The sequence below is a fragment of the Lepidochelys kempii genome, chromosome 6, assembly GCF_965140285.1.
Source record: "Lepidochelys kempii isolate rLepKem1 chromosome 6, rLepKem1.hap1, whole genome shotgun sequence".
NCBI classification, from domain to species: Eukaryota; Metazoa; Chordata; order Testudines; family Cheloniidae; genus Lepidochelys; species Lepidochelys kempii.
In genome coordinates this window covers 61,102,569-61,126,083 of record NC_136385.1, presented here as the reverse complement: position 1 = coordinate 61,126,083, position 23,515 = coordinate 61,102,569, and the positions used below count along the sequence as shown (strand labels likewise).

The 23,515-nt window shown below is 45.4% G+C and overlaps 1 protein-coding gene across 9 annotated transcripts in view; it reads left to right on the top strand.

Moving 5' to 3' along the window:
- CKAP5 (cytoskeleton associated protein 5) overlaps positions 1-23,515 on the top strand; it is a 100,038-nt gene that overhangs the window by 56,013 nt on the left and 20,510 nt on the right. For 8 of the 9 annotated variants that reach the window (XR_012159412.2, XM_073348198.2, XM_073348196.2 and 5 more), the window contains 10 exons: positions 1,475-1,660; positions 1,914-2,008; positions 10,764-10,821; positions 10,902-11,027; positions 18,333-18,472; positions 18,678-18,852; positions 19,497-19,610; positions 21,571-21,699; positions 22,401-22,595; positions 22,966-23,101. Coding sequence is in view for 8 of the 9 variants with exons in the window: in XM_073348198.2 (XP_073204299.2) it covers positions 1,475-1,660; positions 1,914-2,008; positions 10,764-10,821; positions 10,902-11,027; positions 18,333-18,472; positions 18,678-18,852; positions 19,497-19,610; positions 21,571-21,699; positions 22,401-22,595; positions 22,966-23,101 (1,354 nt within the window). In the remaining variant the exon portion in view is untranslated. The remainder of the gene's footprint in view (positions 1-1,474; positions 1,661-1,913; positions 2,009-10,763; positions 10,822-10,901; positions 11,028-18,332; positions 18,473-18,677; positions 18,853-19,496; positions 19,611-21,570; positions 21,700-22,400; positions 22,596-22,965; positions 23,102-23,515) is intronic. The other variant, XM_073348202.2, reaches the window with a different exon arrangement.

Genomic DNA, 23,515 nt, shown 5'->3' with positions numbered 1-23,515 from the left:
GAATGTACCAAGCCTTTCTGAAAATCGATTCAACTCCATCACTAAAGCGGATAGGACAAAGGGTCGCCCAGTGTCCTTGCAGAGGATTTCCAATTGGATTACCTTGTGCATAAGGACCTGTTACAACCTGGCGGGGGTTTCGCTGTTGCTGGTTGTCAGACCCCACTTGATGAGAGCGCAGGTATCTTCAGCCTTCCTGGCATACATCCCTATCCAGGAGATCTGTAGAGCTGCAACGTGGTCCTCTGTTCACACGTTTACCGCTCACTATGCCATCACTCAGCAGGCCAGAGACGACACTGGGTTTGGCAGAGTGGTGTTGCAATCTACACGACCATGAACTCCTACCCACCTCAAGGGGTACTGCTTTGGAGTCACCTAATATGGAATGGATATGAGCAAGTACTTGAAGAAAAGACAGTTACCTTTTCCATAACTGGTGTTCTTCGATGTGTTGCACACGTCCATTCCACAACCCGCCCTCCTTTCACGCTGTCGGAGTTTCCAGCAGGAAGGAACGGGGGGGTGTCACTGGCAACGCCCCTTATACCATGGCCGGTCCCCTATGGATATTGCTGGGGGAAAAACTTATGGCACCGGTGCATGTGGCAAGCACATATACTTAATATGCAATGGACACACGCAACACCTCTCGAAGAACACCAGTTACGGAAAAGGTAACTGTCTTTTTTTTTGCCTGCATAACAATGAGATGATCCATGTAACTTGAAAATATGGGTCGAAGGATGTATGTGGATTTTAAATAGTTATGTTCCATGAAAAGAATCCTGTACAACACTCTGGAAGATGATCACACTTTTGTTTGAGCTGTATTTTCTCACCTCTAAGATCCGCTTTGGAGTTTGAATATCCGTTTTAATGATGGAGCACCTTTTTTCACAACAGTGGCATGGCTAAATTTTTTTAAAGCCTTTAACAGTGAAACCCCAGGACTTGCAGTAAATTATGCTTTCTAATAAGTTTGAATAAGACGTGGCAGTCCAGTAGGTAGAGCACGAGACAGGAAGTCAGCAGACATGATGCTGCTATTGACTTGCGATATGACTGCTGGTAAGTTAGCCTCCCTGTACGTTTCTGCCTCCATCCTTCTTTGTAAAGCACTTTTAAATATATTGATGAAAATTGTTAAAAACTTGTTCCAGAAAGTGAATCTGACAGTCTTCCTGTCCAAGCTAAGTGATTTACAAAATCTTAATATGGTGGGTTGTAAGATTTTAAAACACTTGCAGTGTTACTGTAAGATGTTGCTCTAGTTACTAGTGTCCTACTAGTTACAAATAACCATAATGTCTGTAAACCTTCTCTTTATTCTATTTGTACTGGGGTCTTCTGAGATGGTTTGACAGTACTTCAGGCTAATTTGAGCTGCATTGTAGTCCAGGCGAGAACATATAGCAGCACACAAGTCTATTTACTTTCCTACTGTTATGGCTATGCTGTTTGTCCCTCTCAGGTAATGCAAATGAAGCTTCATATAGTTGCCCTGATTGCTCAGAAGGGGAACTTTTCCAAAACATCAGCCCAAGTTGTGCTGGATGGTCTCGTGGACAAGATTGGTGATGTGAAATGTGGGAGTAATGCAAAAGAAGCAATGACAGCAATAGCAGAAGCGTGTCTGTTGCCATGGACTGCTGAACAGGTCAGTGAGGAATGAATGGAGATTGCCTCTGGCCGCCTAGTGTAGCTCCTAACTGTCTCCTCTTCAGATATATACCTCATTGCAACCACCCTCTACTTACAGTAGATTATTAATCTGTTGTGCATATATCCCTATTTATCATGGTTTAACAGCACTGCAAAGTCTTAGCAGATGCCAACACTCTTCTGTTATGAGGGTGTTATCTCTGATCCATCAGTGACCATAAAGATTTGAATTTTCCTTTCTATTCCAGGTTATGTCCATGGCCTTCTCGCAAAAGAATCCTAAAAACCAGTCGGAAACCCTGAACTGGCTCTCAAATGCAATTAAAGAGTTTGGCTTTTCTGGGTAAGTCTTAGAATAAGGTATTGAATAGAAAAATTGGGATGCAAGTTTTCATTGTAGGAAAAACTGAGATTCTGCTTCTCCACAGAAGTCAGTGTGGAATCTGTGCTGTTCTTTGAAAGACTGCTGAGACAAGTGCACCTAAGCATTTGTTCGCAGAACTCTCAGATATTAGCATTTAACTACGAGCTTCAAAAAGCATTTACTCATGTAAATGAGTGCATCTGGCACTGACAACCTGCCAAGAAGAATACTGGCCCATTCTCCTCTTAGAACCCCAAAGGGTGTACTAGGCATTTCACAGCAAGAAAGCTGGCAACCTAAATTTAGATGTAAGGTGAGTGAGTACAAGATTAACAGCAATACAATATCCGTTATTCAGTCATATGGATGTCTTCGTAGGTCAGGTTAAGTGTTTAATATATCCTTATAGTAAAAAATAAGGAAGTCATGAGTGAATACTGATTAGTTTCTTTGAGTAGTGTTCCTAAGGATGCTCCACTGTAGGTGTGTCTGCATCCCCGTACTGCTGATTAGAGAACTTCAGTAGCAGTGTCTGTTGGGCCCACATATGAACTCTTTCCTCAGACTGCAAGACTTGTACTTCCATGTAGCCATCCACCAAACGCACAGGAAGTGCCTGTGTTTCCTAGTGGATCATATCACTATCAGTAAAAGGTACTGGCACTTCTACAGAAGGTTTTAATGAAATGCCTAAAAGTGGTAGCAACTGATCGGAGGAGATAAGACATTCATATCTACCCCCGCTTGGATGACTGGTTGCTCTAAGGTGAAACACTGGATCAGTAAGAAGGTCCTAGTACCAGATTGTCAGTGCTCAACTGGCTTGGTTGTTGGAACCCACAAACATCCCCTTTCATGACAGACACTAACCACAGATGTGTCAGGAACAGGTTGTGGAGCTCATCTGAACCATCTACAGATGACATGGGGCTACATACAAATGTCCTAGAGCTCCAAGCCATCAGATTGGACTGTATAGGACAGGTATAGCACTTCAAAATTTGGACAGGTACAGCACCATACAGATTTGCAGTATTTACCTGATAGCTTCCAGGTGGGGGAAGCTCCTAGCTTCTTTGTGTAGTGCATGGCTATCAACTTCTGGAATTGGTGACTTTAGAATAAGGTAACACTGATAGTCCTTCAACTCCTGGGAGTGTGCAAAAACTTAGCAGACTTCCTGAGCAGGCAGACAGAATGTTCCTTGCACAGATCTGTCATGGAAGTGATACTCTATATCAGTAGGGATCCTCCATGAGAAACTTGTTTAGCACCAAGAAAAATGCAAACTGTTGATTTCTGTTCTAAAGGAGGCCTGAGTCCAGAGTCTCTACCCAATGTCTTCCTTCTGCAGTAGAATAGAGGCTTACTTTATGCCTTTCCACCAATTCCCTGACTCCCAGGGTGACTTCCAAAATCGAGACCAAAACCATGATCACTCTGGTGGCTCCAGGCTTTCTGAGAGAGTTCTGATTTACAGATGTCCAATCGGCTCTCAGACTCTTTATGCCATCACTGCCAGATCAGGTCCAAAGTTCTTCATCCAGACCCAAAGTCACTGTATTCGATGATGTGGTGGTGAAGTGGCTAAGCATCATAGACAGGGATTTCCCCCTGCAGATCCAGGAAATCCTGATACAAGACAGGAAAACTTTTGCCAGAACATATTATTCAGAAAAGAGGTTCTTGATATGGGCAGCCCATAAAGGCCTGAACCCAGTGCAGGTCTCAGTACCACAGAACCTTGATTATATTGTACCTCAGACAGGCCAGTCTTTAGCTCAGCTCTATTAAAGTCCGCTTTGCCATTTCAGCTTGTTGCCTGCTTTACATTCATGTTTGGTCTTCTTTCACCCCACAGTACTGGCTCTTCTTAAAGGGCTGCTACTCACTTACCCACCAGTCAGAGAACCCACTCCTGCATGGGACTTCTGTATACTCCTATTCAGGGTGGATTTGATTTAAATCAAATTGATTTAAATCACTACTCAGGAAGACTCAATTTAATCATGGATTTCTACATAAAAGTGAATTCTTGTTGATTGTTATAACCTTAATACATAGTCTTCGCAACTCAGAGATAGATGAGACCCAAACTGGGTCTCTTTTATGGCTTGCTGCCGTTATAGGTTTTCCCTTCTAGTGAGAGAATGGTATGGTAGATCTCAAATCAATGAAGGCTGCACTCAGAAAGACCTCCAGGCTTTTGGAATATGCTGCTCAAACAGTTTCACTTTTGTTTCTACTGCGTGTTCCTCCCTTTTCACATTTATCTCCAGACTTTGTCTCCTTGTCCAGATCTATTGCGCCCCCAACAATCTTCTATTCATTGAACTTTTTGAGCTAAGACCTCACCTGAACTTCATCCCCAGGAAGGCCTCAGAATATCATCTAAACTAATCCATTAATTTACCTGTCTCTTTCCAAAGATCACATTCAATACCGAGTGGGCTGGGGAATTGCACACATTAGATGTATCCAGGACACTGGTTTTATTCTAATATAAAGCGGACCATTGCCCTGTCTATTTCTGAATAGAGCTGGGCATTCTAAAGGTCAGACTGGATCACATGATGTATCTGTTACCAATTCATGAGTGAACCTGTCTCACAAAACATAAAGGCTTGCTGCACCAGGGTTGAAGTAATGTCTTCTGCCTGCTTCAGATGTGCTCACATCAGATCTGCAAGGTGATGACGTGGAGTAAACCACTGACCTATGTCAAACATATCTTGGACATAGCTGCCAGAGGAGATGCCAAGTTCAGGAGAGTAATACTACAATCACTGCTGGACTAATGTAGCTGAAACTCCTCATTCACATCATCTAATGAGGATAGTGCTTGCCAGTCACCTACAGGGATCCACACTGACACACTAAGTATTAACCGTTCTTCCTTACTTGAGCGTATGTCCCTATAGGCACACCATCATAGAATGTGCGTGCACCTGTGCTGTCTTGATCAGAGACTGCAAAGTAGTGCTTGAGGTCCCGGGCCTTCACAGAACATTTCATGCTCTGAACAAGGGGATATAGGGAGGTGCGAGCCTGCCAACAAGTTCCTTCTCAACCTCCTGCAGCTCAAAATGGAGTCTATTATTGTTAGCTCTTTTAGCTTCCTGCCTTTCTTTCACCTCATGAAAACCTTTATTCATTATTTTTCTTTCTTATTTATTTACTTTTTTTAAAAAAATTGTGTGGTCCTGAAGGGTTTTTTCCCCCCTCCTACTTCTAGATCTTTGTGCTGGAGCACATTCTTATGCCTAAGACCCCAGGGTTTAAACCCTGCCAGACCTGCAAGGTCTTTCCCTTGCAGTGACAGAGATTCAAGTTGCCTGCAGTGTTTAGGGGACTTCCATATGCCGTCAAAGCACAAGGTCTGTGTGGGATTTTAGAGCAAGCCCAAAAAGATAGGCAGGCTAAACTAAAACTCCTAATGCAACATGCCTTCGCTCTGGAGGGTCCACTTCCCCCTGCCTGTACATCAGCCTCAACATTGCAGGCTGATCAACGGGCATGAAGACCTCTTAGAGGAAGAAGCATGCCTCCCCATCCAGAGAAATGAAGAGGTAGGTCACCCCATGAAGACCTCCTCTTGGGATACCTCACATCCCTTAAAGGGTAATTTAGAGGCTTGACTGAGTCCGGTGCTGACACATTGGTACTGTCAGAAGTCTCGTCTACAGACAACTTACCACAATGGCACCACCTGATCCTCTATGGCACCATGATACACATCACTCGGTACTGACTACTTACATAAGCTTTGAAGTAAGACAGGACCTTGTGTCCACCTCAGTACATCAGCAGCCTCCATCTCAGACTTCACCTTTGTTACTGATTCAAGACTCCACTATAGGCTGTCACAACCCTTCAGCTCCTTCCAGGTTTCTGTTACCTGAAGATTTCACTTCAGATGAGCCTGAATCTCCAGTGCTATGGAGATCTGTTAGTCCCCTTACTGATACCACCCAGGCACTTGCAGGCTGAATCCTCATATCCCCACCCCACCCCACCCCCAACCCCCGGAGTCGGTGCTTTTTTGTCACCTCTGCCACGGGTATCAATCAGCCCAGTTCACTGGATTCCGTTTTGGCAATTTTTCTCTCTTTGGAGATTGGATGTTCCACTACATACCTTCCTGGGAAATCCTTACCTCAGACAGGTTAATACTGTAAGCCAGAGAGAGTTACCCTATCCACTTTCACTCTACCCCTCCATGTCCCTCTTCAAGGACCTTCTCATGGAAACCTCTTAGGGCAAGAGGTCCTATCCCTCTTCTCTACTGTCCCCAGAAGGCTGGTTCCAACAGAGTTCATTAGGAAAGGATTCTAGTCAACCTGCTTCCTAGTTCCCAAGAAAGATGGAGGGTGAGGCCTAATTCGCAGCCTTAGGAACTTGAACAACTACGTTCTAGCTCAGTACTTCAGAATGTTGACACCAGCTACTATTCTCCCATCCTTGGATCCAAGAGACTGGTTTGTTGCCCTTTACATACAGGATGTTTACTTTCTAGTAGTTATCCACCCATCACACAAGCGCTTCCTGTGCTTTGTAATAGAAACAGACCACAATCAATATGAGTTCTTCCCTTCAGACTCTCCATAACTCAGTGTGTTTACAAAGGACTTTTCGGTAGTAACAGCTCACCTCAGTCGATGGGTGAATCTCTGTATTCTCATATTTGGAGGACTAGTTGATCAGGAGTCGATCACACTGAGAGGTCTAGTCAGCTATGACCAAGGCGTTAACCTTGTTCCAATCACTAGGACATCTCATCAATCTCACAAAATCTATACCAGCTCCAATACAAAGGATAAACTTTGTAAGCCATTTTGGACTCCATGACAGCAAGAGCCTATTTATACAGGGAAAGATTCTTCCACCACCTACAGCCTAATCTGAGCACTGCAGTTCAGCCCACAATCTGCTGTGAGAGCTTGCCTCTTCAGCTCTTTGGGTCATACATCTGTCTCTATGTTCATGACTCCTTATGCAGAATTACACCTCATATGTTTTCAGACGTGGTTAAGAATCGAATATAACCCAAACCAGACACAACCTCTTCAAATGGGTCACAGTGCCTCAAATGGTGTTGGATTCCCTTATGTGGTGGTAGAACCCACAGAGGGGCTGTGTGGGGAACCCCATTCTTATGTCCCACACTGTCAATCCTCAGCCACTTCTCCATTAGGATGGGGAGCCCAGTTGCAGGAAAATACAGCTCAGGACAAATGGTCTCTATAACAGGGGTGGGCAAATCTTTTGGCCCAAGGGCCACATCTAGGAATAGAAATTGTATGGCAGGCCATGAATGCTCAGAAAATTGGGGTTGGGGTACAGGAGGGGATGAGGGCTCTGGTTGGGGGTGCAAGTTCTGGGATGGGGCCAGAAATGAGGAATTCAGGATGCGGGAGGGGGCAGCGGGCTCTGGGGTGGGGCTGGAGATGAGGAGTCTGGGATGTAGGAAGCTGCTCTGGGTTGGGACTGAGGGGTTTGGAGGGCTGGAGTGGGATCAGGGCTGGGGCAGGGGGTTGGGATGGAGGCTCTGACTGGTGGTGTGGGCTCTGGGGTGGGCCTGGGGATGAAGGATTTGGGGTGCAGGCAGGTGCTCTGGGCTGGGATTGAGGGGTTTGGAGGGTGGGAGGGGGATCAGGGTTGGGCCATGGGGAAAGGCTCAAGGGTGCAGGCTCTGTGCAGCGCTTACCTCAAGCAGCTCCTAGAAGCAGCAGCATGTCCCTTCTCCGGCTCCTGCGCAGAGGCACAGCCAGGTGGTTCTGCACGCTGCCCCACCCGCAGGTGCCGCCTCTGCAGCTCTGGTATGCCGGAGCGGGGCCATGCCATTGTTTCCAGGAGCCGCGTGGAGCTGCCCCCGACCCTGCTCCCCAGCTGGAGCGGTGGAAGGGGCATGTGTGGCTGCTTTGGGGAGTCACGGGGAGCAGCCCCCGACCCTTCTCTCCAGCTGGAGCACTGGAGCGGGGCAAGCCCCAGAGCCCATTCCCCAGCGGGAGCTCGAGGGCTGGCTCAAAACGGCTGGCAGGCCAGATGTGGCCCCCAAGCCATAGTTTGCCCATCCCTGCTCTGCAAGAATTGCTGTTTCACGTCAACGTTCTGGAGCTCAGAGCAGTTTGATAAGCTTTCCAGTACTTCCTCCATCATATACAAGGTCACTTGGTCAGAGTAATGCTAAACAGGACAGTGGTGATGTATATCAACCACCAAGACAAAACAAGATCCCAATCTTTATGTGCAGAGTTGCTAAGACTCTGGAACTGGTGTATTTGCTAATATACCTATTCACTGGGAATATGTCTACCAGGTCTTCAGAATACAACTGCAAATTCCCTGAGCAGATGCTTTTGGCAAGACCATGATTGGGAGCTCAAACTCTTTTTCAGTATCTGCCAGACCTGGGGTCTGCCACAGGTAGATCTCTTCGCCACCCTGAACAACTCCAAATGTCACCTGTTTTTGCTCCAAGGGAGGTTACACCTTCAGGCCCTGCTTTATGCTTATCCACCGATACCATTATTCCTCAAGACTCTCTTCTCAAGTTATGCATGGAAAGAGAGTGCTATTTGCATAGCAGCAGTCTGGCCAAGACAGGTGTAGTACTCAAACTTCATCCACCTCTTGGAGGTGGCACCCCTGTGATTACCACTGAGGAACTATAGACACATGACTTGGGGTCCTCATCCACCCCAACCGTTCCTTTCTGAACCTCAGGACATGGCTCCTGAATGGCTCTCATCCATGGAATTGACCTATTCAGATGCAGTTAAGTTGGTTCTTTTGTCCAGTAGAAAGCCCGGTACCCAAAAGACTTCCAGAAGTGGAAATGCTTTCATTCTGGTGCTCTCTTCCATCTTCCCAAGCCTCAGAAGTTCCACTTCCCAAGGTACTGAACTACCTATTAGAATTAAAAGTGAGAGGCATCTCAGTGAAGGTACAGTTGGCTGCTATCACAGCTTTCCACCCGCCTATCCAGGGGTTCTTGGTTTTTGCCCACCCTGTCACAGCCAGATTCCTCAAAGGTCTATACAATTTATATCCTCCTGTCTGGCACCGAGCCCCAAAGTGGGACCTCAGCCTGGTTCTTAATGCTCTAAGTAGAGCCCCCTTTAAACCAATGGCTACCTGCTCTCTCTCCTCCATCTCTCCTTTAAAACTTAATTCCTGGTCACCATTACTTTAGCAACAACAGTGGGAGAGCTGGGGGCACTCATGGCTGAACCACCATACATCTTTTATAGGGACACTGTTGTACTGTACCCTCATTCCCGTTTTCTTCCTAAGGTCTCATCAGCATATCCCATTAACCAAGAGATTTGCCTTCCTGTATTCAATCCAAAATCTCATTCCTCTAGAGAGGAATCAAGCCTTCATTCACTGAATGTTAGACCTTGTCTTCTATTTAGACAGAATTAAATCCTTTAGGACCTCTCCAGGATTATTTTTATCATTTTGCAGAAAGAATGAAGGGCCACCTTATTTTAAAGCAGAGGTTATTTAAGTGGGTTTTGGGTTGTATTTTTACCTGTTATGAAAGAACTGAGGTACAGCCTCTCCACAGACTGACAGCACATCCCATTAGAGCTCAGTCCATGTCTGTGGCTCTACTAAAAGACGTTCCTATAGCAGAAATCTTCAGGACTGTGACTTTGGTCTTCTAGTCATACCTTTGCCAAGCATTATACCATCTGACCTGCTTCCAGAGATGGCACTATTTTTGGTGTTGCAGTTGTCCACACAGTTCTTGACCTACCTCCCCAGCACTCACCTTCTCTTTTCAATTACTGCTTGAGAGTCTCCTATGGTGGAGCACCCATGGGGGCATATACTCAAAGGGGAAGTTACTTACTGAAACTAGAGTTTTTAATGTTTTTGTTCCTATGGGTGCTCCACCTCCCACCCTCCTTCCCGTCTTCTGTGAAGTTTCTGGCTTCATGGCCATGAAGGAACTGAGTGGCAACAAGCTTGCTCCTGCCTATATCCCCTCATTTGGAATACGAGGTGCTGTTCTGCACAGGCCTGTGAGCATTATTTACAGTCTCTAAGAGTGCACAAACATATGCACATCCTACAGTGGAGCAGCAGTACGGACAAAAACATGTTGAACTCACATTACTGTAAGGTAAGTAACCTCTCCTTTAACTACACTGCCTGTAGTTCTTCCATATGTTGTCAGTGTGGATCCCATGTCCCCACTTTTCAGAGTTCTTCACTACCAAGAGCTTCAAATTCTGAAGGAACTTAAGGGGGGGTCACAACCACTCTTTATGCCCTCACACAGGATCACATGGAGGTCCATGGTACATTGCTATTCAAAAAAATTTAGTCTTGTGTATGGGGAATGTGTGCACCTACAGTGGGATCCATACTGAAAACATCTAGAATAATTGTTGTTGCAATATATGTAACCATTTTTTCTTCATGGACTAGCTTTTCAGGCAATAAGAGGGCTGCCTTCATATTTATAGTAAACTGGTCTTGGGCAGTATTTCACTGAAAAAGATTATATAACTTTGGAAATAGCTTTCTGTTATCTCACTACTTTTAGGTTTATCTACAAATATAAATGTCTGATGGTTTGGGGAGTTTTGTTGGTAGTTAATTTAAACTTGTTAGATTATAACTTCCATAACTAACTGTAGCTGCCTTGTCTCTTACTGATGCCTCCTGCGTGTTGACCTGTGGGCTATCTTGATTTCATGATATTCATATTCTCTCTCAGGTTGAATGTTAAGGCTTTCATCAGCAACGTAAAGACAGCTCTTGCTGCCACTAACCCAGTGAGTAAATGTAAATTAATTTTGGAACTTCAACACTGTCTAGTTTGAAGTCTAAAGTGCTTTCTGTTCTGTTTTGGCAGGCTGTAAGGACTGCTGCTATTACCTTGTTGGGCGTCATGTATCTCTATGTTGGACCCCCTTTGCGAATGTTCTTTGAGGATGAGAAGCCAGCTCTTCTCTCCCAGATAGATGTAGAATTTGAAAAGGTAAGACCTCTTCACGCCTTAGTTCTCTTAGTAAACAGCTGGAAGTGCTAACTTCAATATAGTGCCATTTGCATGGGGTTTAGAACTCTAAGTAGGCTGGTTCTTCACTGATATTTCTGGATGACTGATTTAGTAGTGTGCAAGACCACTCTTTGGAGTGATGTAGCCACACAAGTGGGGGTCTTGGATGTTTTGTCTTTGAATAAGGAGTAGTTCTTCTTTGAGCGATGGCATAGACGCCGACTTCCCCTATACCCAATGGGTGCTCGATGTGCGTCCCGTCCCTGGCCCCACCTCTTCCCGCCCCTGCACTGCCTTCCCCCGATCTTCCTTCCCCCAAGTCCCCACCCCTGCTCTGTCGCCTCCTCCCCTGAGCACACCGCGTCCCCGTTCCTCCCCATCCCTCCCGGAAAGTCTTAAGTGCTGCCAAACAGTTGGGTGGGGGAGGAGCAGGGACATGGTGTGGGGGGGAGGGTAGAGGATGTGAGGAGGGAGGAGCGTGGCTGCTGGTGGTTTTGGAGCACCCACTAATTTTTCCCTATGAAAAATAGGGCCTATGAGTGATGGTCCCTACGTGTAACCTGCATGTGCGATACATGTGTGCACCATGTGGCTAAGTCCATAATTTTCCTGCAGGCAGTGTCTGGCCGTAGCTGTCCTCGGGCTCCCACCCAAGGGCAGAAAGGGTGGTGCAGGCCAACTCCTCTCCAGTTCTTTCTTGTCGCGTCGTGGTCTGAGTTGGAATCTTTGGTGTCCTCATCTCCTTTTTTAGTGTCACTCCTATAAGAATTGGTTTTAGTAGTTATTACAGCAGAGTATAGCATAGATAGTTAGATGGAATTTTTTCCCAGCCCTGGGGATTTTCCTCTGAGAAGTCTGGGATTAATGCAAGGATCCCAGGATTCAAAAGCTGTTACTTACCTTTGCTGCTTTTCTGTGACCGAGGAGCATTAATGCTAGCTCTACTGGATGAGGCTCGCATTTCTGCCAAGTGCAGCATCTGCTGCTCTTTTTACTCTTGTGGGGTGGGTACTGAGTCTCAGAAAATACCTTATGGAGAAGGCAATGAAGTCCCAATCAGATCTAGGCTGGGGGACTACCCCTTTACATCAACCTGAACAAGTGGGCAGCACCCCTCTGAGCATGAGCTCAGGAGTGGAGGCTAAGTCTGTTAAGCTTAAGAGAAGGATTCACAAGAGTATGAAGCACTCTCATGGACATAAGGATAAGTCTGTCTCCTTGTCATAAAAAGAAGGGATCCCTCCATGACCCCCCTCAGTCATGAGAGCTAACACACACGAGCTCTGAGTTCTTAAACCAGACTAAATCTTCTTGGAAAGAGGAAGGCATGCAAATGTATGGATCCAACAGTTCTGACACTGGCTCTGGTGGTGGAGACATGGGGTTAGCTCCTTGTGCTTTTATCCACTTTGGCAACTGAGATGGTATCGGTAAATAAACAGCCCCAGAGAGATCAGACAGCCACGGTGACCAGCTCCACCAATGGACTCGCCCTTGTACTCTGGAACAGTTAGGGACATATGTCTCCCCCGATGATGTCTTTGCTCTCCTCTGTCAGCATTCACTGCTCCTATCAGATCTGTCATTCCAGGATGTTACTCTGGAGGAGGAGTCTATCACAAGGAGATAGTCGTTCCACCTGCCAGCTTTGAAGTGCAGCCATCAGTTCCACCAGGGATCCGGCCTTCTATTCTGATGAGTCAGAGGCTCCACAGGTGTCTGCAGCACTGAGGAGAGGTGGCCTCTAACAGAAGCCCTAGGAGGTCAGGGTTCCAACCTCCAACCAGACATGATTGGCCATGGGACAGGTGGTAACCCATGCCATCCTCCTCCAGTGAATCCATCTTACTGGCAATATTAGGAGCCCTACGCTGGATACCCAGGATCAGTGCAGGAGTCCTATTTGCCATTGTCTGTCTGTATGCAACCAACTCTGTCTGAGTATTTGGAGGAGGAAGGTGAGCTGGATCTTACCATGACTAGATTGCTCCCAGAACAGTAACTGGATCAGGTGGTCACTCCATATTCAGTCTCTACCGGATGACTAAACTATACCAAGAGTTTATGCACAAGGTAGTGGCAGAGCTACAAATTCACCTGGAAGAAGTTCAAGAATCTCAGCACAGCTTGCTAGACATTCTGCAGCTCTCCAGTCCCAATAAAGTGGCCCTCCCCATCAATGAGGGACATCATGGACCCAACAAAGGCAGTTTTGTACACCCCTGCTGCTTGTTCTCCCACCCCTAGAAGGGCCAAGTAGTGCGACTTTGTCCCATCCAAGGTGGGAGTTCTTGGTGGCTAGGCAGCTACAGAGCAATCCAAGCAACAGCACCCAAAGGCTGCTTCCTCTGATAAGGGTACACAAGACTTGACCTTCTGGAAAGAAAGGTCTTCTCTTTCACCTCCCTCCAGTTCAGCGTATCTAATCATCAGGCCCTCTTGGCCAAATATTATATCAATTATGCTAGATCTCTAGAGTTTAAGGACAAGTTCCATGAGGAGGATAGAGCCGGCTTTCAGACCTTACTGAATGAGGGCAAATTGGTGGCCAAAACTTCACACTAAGTCACAGGGGACATGGCAGATACCTCCATAGAGGGGTATGGTTATGGCAGTTGTCATGAGGAGACACTTGTTGCAATCCTCAAGTTTCCCTAAAAAGGTGCAAGTATGATCCAAGATCTGCCCTAATGCACAGGAAAACAGATGAGTGTCTCCATCCCCTCAAAGACTTAAGAACAACACTTTGCTTGCTGGGCATCTATACCTCTGCTCCCAAGAGGAAACAACATAGACCAGGATATGTGGCAAGACCACCTCCTCAGCCCTTTTATTATCAACATCCTCAGGAGCCACCACATAAGAAACAGAGGTATATAGACCCAGGACCCAGCCTCTGCAACATCCACCATTACTTCGTATTGTAACCCCCAGGCGAAGAGGTTCTTCTGATGGGACTGTCGAGACCCACCTCCCTTTATTGATGCCTTACCCAATTTATCAAAAACTGGAGGGCCCTAACTACAGACGAATCAGTATTAGAGGTTATCCAGGGTGGCTATCTGATAATTTGACGACAACTTCCCGGCTCCTCTTCAGGGACCACTCACAAAGTAGTTTTAAGACAGGAGGTGAACTCTCTGTCCCTCAGAGGAGCCATAGAAAATGTTACACCTCAATACCATGGGAAGGGGGTCTAATCTCTTTACTACTTGATCCCCAGGTAAAATGGAAGATGGAGGCCAATTCTTGATCTGTCATTTAATCAAGTTTATCCAAAAACTAAAATTTTGTATGGTATCGTTGGCATCAATAATTCCCTTATTGGAGGAGAGCACACGGTTTGCGGCTCTTAACGTGAGATGCGTATTTTCTTCTAGATATCCGTCCAGTCCATAAGTAGTTCCTCAGGGTCCTATTTGGCCAAAACCATTTCTCATCCAGAGTCTTCCCTTTTTGATCTGGCCCCAGCACCCAGGGTGTTTACAAAAGTTTTTTTTCAGTAGTAGCTGCTTGGATGAGAAGAGAAGGATTTACAGTCTTCCCATACTTTGACAACTGGCTTTTCACGGGGAACTACTACGACATGGTCAACAGAGCAACCCATATTCTGCTCAGCCTTTTACCTTCCCTAGGTGTCGGTGTCAATCGTGAAAAATCCATGTTGATCTCCACAATGTGCATAGACTTCGTATGGGGACGTTAAACTCTACTACAGGAAGAGCATTATCTACCCCTCGAAAGGTTTCAAGCCATGAGTGTTGCCTCTGACAATGACCTGGTCTATGACAAGTTCTGACTAAAGTCCTGTATTTCTGTCCTTGGCAACATGGCTTCATACACACAACATTATTTGCCAAGCTATATCTATGATGCCTACAAGCCTGACTTCTTGGTTTACTTCGCAGCATAAATGAAAAGGTCACAATTCTGCCCAAGGTATTAAGCTGTCTTGTGTGGTGGACAAAACTGGAGACGGTTTGGGTAGGTAGCCCTTTCCACACACCAAACCCCCAAAGCAAACCATTGTTACCAACGCCTGCCTATTGGATTGGGGTGTGCGATCATATGGCACAGGGTAATCTGGAATGTCCAGAAGTGCCAGAATGCACATCAACTTAATAGAACTCAGGGTGGTTTCTTGGGCCTGCAGTGCCTTCCTCCCACTCATCCAATCCAAATATGTTTGGATCATGTCCGACAATAACAGTATTTTATATAAAGAAGTAAAGGAAAACAAGTTCCTCTCTGTGCATAGAGGCAGTCATCCTCTGCATTTGGTGCATCAAATGTCACAACCCTATCGGCAGCATACTTACAAGGGGCACAAAATTCCCTTGTGGATTGCTTGAGCAGACACTGTTCCATGAATCACAAATGGGAGATTCAAGATTTGGTTCTCAGTGACATCTTTGGGGAGTGCCATCTTGGGACCATTTTGCCTCATAGGTGAACAAGAAGCATCCTTAGTACTGCTCTAGGGCAGCCCTGGGCAAATATTTATTGGAAGATGCCCTCCTGCTTGTTGTGGAAGGGTTGCCTGAGGTATCCATTCTCTCTCGTTCCTTTAATACCACAGTTTGTAATGGAAGATCTGTTGAATCACACCCAACTGGCCATGATGGTTCTGATTCACTGATCTGTTGAAGCTGTCCGTGCAACCACCATGAATATCTCCATGTTGCCGGACCTAACGCAGCACAGCGGCAAGGTCGCATGTCCCAATCCGACACCTCTGCAGCTCAGAGCCTGGCATTTGGATGCAAGTCAGAGATTAGAACACATTCCTAGAAGGTGCAGTCCATCCTTAACCGAAGTAGGAAAAGATTCTACGAGAAGCTGTTCAGCTAAATGGAAGCGTTCCTCTGCTTGAGCTCATCAACGTAGTTTGTCTCCAGACTCCACCAGAGGCACTGTTACATTAGAGTGGCTACTTATGGAGATAAGTTTTCAGATCTTGCATTCATGTCCGTGCGGATGCATTTAGCAGCAATCCATGCTTTCCATCCTCCAGGGATAACCCTATGATCTTCACACATTCTATCACTAGTTTTTGTTTTTGTTGGTTTTTTTTAAGGGGATTTTCAGATCCTCCTCCAGTGGTGAAATTCACACCTCAGTGAGACCTCATTTTTGTTCTATCGTCTCTCACTAAGACTCACTTTGAACTGCTGGGCACATGCTCTGCGAACCATCTGTACTTGAAGGTGGCCTTTTTGAATGGCTATAATGTCAGCCACAAGAGTCAGTGAACTGGGAGCACTTGTGGCAGGTCCACCATATACTACCTTCTATAAAGAAAAGGTTTCTCTACTCCCCAACTCCAGATTCATACCCACTGTAGTCTGGGTTTCATGTGGGTCAGATTATCCACTTATCTCTCTTCTCCCCTCCCCCCCCCCCCCCCCCAAAAAAAAACTACATGTCTGGGAAGAGGAGAGAAGACTGTATCCTGTGGCTTTGTCCTTTTATCTTCAAAGGTTAGGTGTCTTTTTAATGTCCTTTGTTCTATTTGTTTTCTATAGCAGGTCCAAGAGGTCAACCTACAGTAACTCCTCACTTAAAGTCGTCCTGGTTAACCTTTTGTGATGTTGCTGATCAATTAGGGAATATGCTCATTTAAAGTTGTGCAGTGCTCCACTCTTACGTTGTTTGGCTGTCTGCTTTCTCCACAGCTGGCAGCCTCCGTACCCGCCCCTCCCCATAGCACCTCCCGCCCGCTGGCAGACCCCACGGATCAGCACCTTCCCTCTCCTCCCCCTGCCCATGGCAATCAGCTGGTTTGCGGCATTTTAGAGGGAGGAGCAAGGACTTGGCGTGTAGGCTCCCCCTCCCTCTCTTGCCTCCTGAATGTGGCAAGCCAGCTGATTGCCCCGGGGGGGGGGGGGAAGGAGAGCGAGGACTCAGCAGCACATCTCCCCTGCCTCCTGCCCATGGCAATCAGCTGGTTTGCAGCCTTCAAGGGAGGGGGGAGGAGCAAGTGTGCAAAGTAAAGGGGGGGGAGAAGAGGCAGGTCAAGGATGGGGGTTTGGGGGAAGGGGGGGAGTGGGCAGGCTGAGGGTTGAGCCCTCCTGCCCGTCCCTCGTGCTTGCAGAGTAGGGGAAGCTGCCGCTGCTGCGCAAAGGCCTTCTCGTAGCCTACAATACCTTCACCCTCCTTGCCTGCCTCATCTCCAGTGCCAGTGTAGGGTGCCCCTGCCTTACCTCCTCTGTTTAAAACTTGTGTTAAATTGCTTGTTTAAAATGTATATACTGCCTTTTGTCTGGCGCAAAAAAAAAAAAATTCCCTGGAACCTAATCCCCCCCCCCGCCCACACAAACATTAATTCTTATGGGGAAATTGGATTCACTTAACATAGTTTCACTTAAAGTTGCATTTTTCAGGAACATAACTACAACGTTAAGTGAGGAGTTACTGTACATTGGTGCAGAGACTTTTGAAAGGGATCTCTGGTTATATTACCTTTTATTACCATCTAGCTGGCATCTTCTCCCTCCTGCTCCCAGAAAGGGTAAAGGCTCATGCCATCAGGGGGCAACCTACTTCAGCTGTATCTCTGAGAGATATACCCATACTAGAGATATTTAGGGCAGCTACTTGAAGCTCTCTGCATACCTTCACCAGATGTTACGCTCTTGTACAATTGTGAACTGTGGATACAGCAGGACTAAAGTCAGTTATCACTTCAGTATTCCCACATCCACCCCCTGTTTGACTACTGCTTGTTAATCTCCCACCTGTGGAATACACATAGAGATTATCACGCAAAGAAATGGAGGGTACTCACCTGTAACTGGATGTTCTTTGAAATGTGTGGTCCCTATCTATGTTCCACTACCTGCCCTCTGTCCCCCCTCTGCTGTGGATTCGTTACATTGCGGTAAGAATGGAAAACTAGAGAGGCATCAGCCTGCACTGCCCTTCATGCCCTTGGTTTGGAGCCTGAGGAGAGCTGCGGCACACGTGCAGGGCAATGGACACTGCTTGCAAGAAATTCCAGACTCAGGCATACAGTGCACATGCGTATTCCATGTGTGGAATACAGATAGGGACCCCATACCTTGAAGAACCTCCAGTTACAGGTAAGTAACATCCATTTCTGGTTTTATGATGAACTTCAGAAGCTACTGCTTTTTGGAGCAATGCTGTGTTGAAAAGGCATTGTTCTGGGCCACATGACAATTGAGAGATGGAGGTGTGTGAACAGCCCCACATGTAAGATTCTTAAACATCTAACTTCTTCCATATGCATTCATCTGACTTTTATGTGTGCCATGTTTGCAGATGCAAGGGCAGACTGCACCTGCTCCAACTCGAGGCACTTCCAGACACAGTGGTGGCAGTGGGGATGACGGTGAGGAAAGAGATGAGCAAGAGGATATAGGGAATGATGTTGTGGATCTTCTGCCAAGAACAGACATCAGGTGGGTTTAGATTCAACAAACTAAGGATTGACACTCTGCTGCTGCATATGAGCAACTTTGTATCCTAAGTCCTTTTCTCTGTTTTGGTGCACTATGGCCTTTGAAGGGCATTCACAGAGGAGTGTCTGGTTCATATGTTGTGCTCCTATAATACAAAATGATACTGGATGTCAGGGATTGTGGGTTTTTGTTGTTGTTTTTACAGTGATAAGATCACAGCTGAATTGGTGTCTAAGATTGGGGACAAAAACTGGAAGATCCGAAAGGAGGGTCTGGATGAAGTGACAAGCATCATTAATGATGCCAAATTCATACAGCCAAATATAGGAGAACTTCCAGCTGCCTTGAAGTGTCGTCTCAATGACTCCAATAAAATCTTGGTATGCTACTAGAAATCCTAATGTCTGAAGCAAATTCCTGATGTAGTCACTTTAGATTATTAATCAGCCTGTTTCAGTTCCTTCAGTGTGGGGGCTTGAAAAGTAAATTAGTGTTTCATCCATGAAAGAAAGTCTTTTTTTTTACTAAAGTCTGTATACTAGAGCATTAAAATAGACATCTAGTCAGTTAATGAAGTGGGTGATTCCAGGGCCTCTGTCTGCCACTTCCCAATTTCTTAGATTTTTTTTCTTCCCACTGGTGTGTAAAAGACCCCATGAACTGGAAGGATGATGCAGCTGTCTGTATAAATAAACGAATATTTTATTTTCAATAATTCATAATAATAAATGCAACACCAGGAGATTAAAAGTCACTTCTTCCTGAAAACGGTTTTTAAATTGGTGTCCCTTTAAATCTACATGAGACACAGCAATAACTTCACCTGTGCATGGCCTAAACTATCTCTTGCTATCAAATGAAAGTAAATGCAGGAATAGGCATGTTCTCACAGCCCTTCAAGAGATAAAGTCTAGATATGCCGTAATAGCAACATGATGTTGCTACTCAGTTCGTTTGTAGTGGGGGCCTTGAGCACAGAGCACCTAATAATTAGTTCATTAAAACACTTTCCTTTCTCATCCAGGTTCAACAAACACTGAGCATCCTCCAGCAGTTAGCCATGGCAATGGGCCCAAACATCAGGCAACATGTGAAAAACCTGGGCATTCCGATCATCACAGTTCTGGGGGACAGTAAGGTAGGCTATCATGTCTTGTATTTTCTTTTTGGAATGAAGGGTCATCCTCTGTATACTTCCAGATACACTGGGAGCAATCTTCAGTGTTTGACTTAAATTAGCCTAGATGTTTAGAGGCAGGTGAGTGTTCAGACTAGTTTCAGAAGCTTTCTGAATGCTACTCAGAGCTCTGTCTTCCAAATGACTGCAGATTTACTATCTGCAGATATGAATACTGTCTGTGCTGTGGTTAAGCTGGTGGCTTTCAATGTCCAGGATGTACAATACAGCCCATTTATGCACAGTGTCCAGCTCTTCATCTTAAACTGATTTTTTATAAACTTTGCTTCTCAATGTAGAAGATACAGTCCAGGTTAGCAGTACTAGGGCAGCAAGTTGGTTTGCTGTGCGGGGATCAGTGCCAGGCCTAGCTCTATGGGTAGAGTGAGCACTTACGCTACTTCAGTGACTACCCACAGGTGATGCATAGCTTTCTGTCCAGCCTTTAGCTGTAAAGAATCCTGCTAACATGGGCCCTCTCAGAATGTCTATCTGAACATAAGATATCTTGGCAGTCCTAAACATGATTCTATTGGAGGACTATCACAAAAGAGATTTGATTTTTTTTTTTGTTGGGTTGGAGTTTGTTTAAATTCTATTTTGCTTAGTGTGATAGGTGCATTGAATAGATTGAAGTAAATAAGATCTATGTAGTCAGAACTTAATAGAGATGTTACATTGTCTATAAAACTCTATTCATGTAGCCTGGCATCCTAGAACAGGGGTGTAAATTAGCTGCTTCAGAGCAGGCTGTTGCCTTTCCCTTTTTAGGTGTCACTTGGAAGCATTGGGTCATGCTGTGAGTGTGTAGGAGTAAGAGAGAGCATTCTTCTTGACCTCAGCTGATGATCATTTCATGCCCTGAAGTAGAAGTACCTGGGTTTTGGCAGTTCATAGAAATGTAGGGCTGGAAGGGACCTCCGGAGGTCCTCTAGTCCAGCCTCCTGTGCTGAGGTGGGACCAAGTAAACTTAGACTATTCCTGACAGGTATTTGTATAACCTGTTCTTAAAAACCTCCAATTATTGTGATTTCACTGTCTTCCTTGGAAGCCTAGTCCAGTGCTTAACTATCTTCATAGTTAGGAAAATCTTTCTAAGTAGTCCTTGCTGCAAATTAAGTCCATTACCACTTTCTACCTTCAGTGGACATGGAGAACAATCGATCATTGTCCTCTTTATAACAACCCTTAACATATTTGAAGACAAGTAATTGGGTACCCTCTGAGTCCTCTTTTTCTCAAAACTAAATATACCTAGTGTTTTAACTTTCCTTTATAGGTCAGGTTTTCTAAATTGTTGTTGCTGTCCTCTCTTCAGCTTGTCCATATCTATCTTAAAGTCTGCCACCCAGAACTGGACACAGTGCTCCAGCTGAGGCCTCACCAGTGCTGAGTAGAACAGGACAGTTACCTCCCATGTCACTCGTTTTTAGTACACCCCAGAATACTAGCCTTTTTTTCATAACTGCATCACATTGTTGGCTCATATTCAATTTGTGATCCACAATAAACTGGGTTACTGAAAAGGAGCTGGAGGTATCTCCTGATCCTGCCTGGATTCATAAACATGCTAAACCTGTTTTAACCTTCATTTAACTAAGTAACCTCAATCTCTAGCCCTCTTGGCGAGTTTTGGATTTGAGATTATCCTTTCATTAGGGAGGGGCAGCAGACAAAATTCTTTCAAAGATGCTCCCATTCCTTTTCTGTGTCAGGCTTTTACCTAAACTTGTCTGACTAGTGTATTATGCCTACTTTTCAGAGACTTCTCCATCTCTGGTAGAATGAGTTGCATTTTGTGATGCTGGGACTTGGGTTTCCCAGCAGTGAACAAAAATGTGAGTCCTTGGTGCGGGATGATTTAATTTGTAATGGAAAGGGTGATCCCAGAACCTCCCCAGTTTTTGTTGTCTTGTTACAGAACAATGTACGTGCTGCTGCCCTGGCTACTGTGAATGTCTGGACAGAACAGACTGGCATGAAAGAATGGTTGGAAGGAGAGGACCTGTCTGAGGAGCTCAAAAAAGAAAACCCTTTCTTAAGACAAGAGGTAAAGATTGGTACTGTGTACATGAGTTTGTTCCTTATACCTTTTGAATTGCAGCTTAGCCATAGTTTGAGCACAACTATAGAAATAAAGGGGTGAGGCTAGTGCAGACTGCAGTAACTGAGCACTGTATCCTGAGGGTAAGAAATGTGTAATGCAGTTTGTGTACTGACTTGTAACAGTAAAAAATAAAATTGTTCAAGAATGGTATTCAGTTGCTCTCACTTGTGGTGCTGAAATTCAAACTTCAGTGTTGCTCATATGAAACCAAACTAAATAAATGGTGCTGCTTCCCTCAAATGAGCCTTCCTTTATGCACAGGTGCTTAAGAGCAGAGCTGAGGTTTTGGGATGTTGCTTGAGCCAGGGATGCCCAAAGTGCAACTTACTGACCAAGAGTAATGCACAACTCTGAAATGCTGCCCTCATCTTTAACTTGGAGTAGTAGCCATAATGGAGCCTGGCCACTTGAATCAAATTACTTGTATACTGGGATCTGTAGTCTCAGAGGGCTGCACTTTATTGTTGAAGGTCAGGATGGTTGCAAATGGTGAACATCTGAGTTGAGTTTGGTCCCCTCAACTAATTCACACAACTAATTCTGCTCCTATTGAGACTGCTGGTGACTCCTTACCACAATGCATATTTCAGACATCAGTTATCCTATTCTGAAGGGCAAAGCTAACCTGTGCTATCTCCTTCCAGCTTTTGGGCTGGTTGGCTGACAAGCTGCCTACCCTCCGTTCTGTTCCTTCTGACTTGCTTTTGTGTGTGCCTCACCTGTACTCCTGCCTGGAGGATCGAAATGGAGACGTGCGTAAAAAAGCACAGGATGCCCTGCCATTCTTTATGATGCATCTCGGTTTTGAGAAGATGGCCAAAGCTACTGGCAAGCTGAAGGTATTGTTGTTAGACTCTTACCTGAGGAAGAAGGCAGCGTATGAATGAGCATGGGTGAAAGTGAGTGTAATGTCTATGGCAAATGTCTAACTCTTACTAGAAAGTGAACTTGTGAATGTTGTTTTTGAGCCATGTAAACTCTCAGGAATCACTGCCGACTTCAGGTGTGAAATACTTGACCTTCAATGGGTGTGGTTGAAAGTGGTTACATGTTTTAACCACATTATAACTTCTAATTCTCAAAGCACTGTCCCTTTGGCTAAACTATCTTCCATTTAGCCTCTTGCACACTGCACTTTTAAACTGCAGCCATTTATCCCATGTTCATAGACTATGGCATATCTCTCTGTATGTGCATCTTTCTCTTCAGCCAACTTCCAAAGATCAGGTACTGGCCATGCTCGAAAAAGCCAAAGCCATCATGCCAGCCAAACCAGCTGTTCCTGCTAAGGCATCTTCCAAAGTGGTAGGAGGAGCAGCTCCAGCCAAATTCCAGTCTGCATCAGGTAATCTATCTTGTAATGCTGGGAAATGTATGGGAAAGAATTTCCTCAGAAAAGACTAATTTGAAGGGAAACACTAAATTTTAATGTTCAGTCATGCTAGCATGAAAAGCTGGTGTGTGTCTAAGACACAGACCCTTTGGGGAAGGCCTTGTTTACAGAAGCAGGGTATAGGGAATAAGAACCACTCTGTAATGTCTCCTGTCAAGATAGTACAGTAGGCTGAATGTCTGTGGAAGACCAGTTTCATTTGGGTGTGGAAGGGTTTCATTGGAATAGAGAGGCAAGCCAGTTAATCACAGGGTCTTGGTGTGGTACTGGTAAATCACAGGGAAGTCAAGTCATTAAGATATACTACTGTGGAATTAGTCACTCCATAGTCTGAAAAGCTTTTAAGGATACCTATAGAAACTCCAC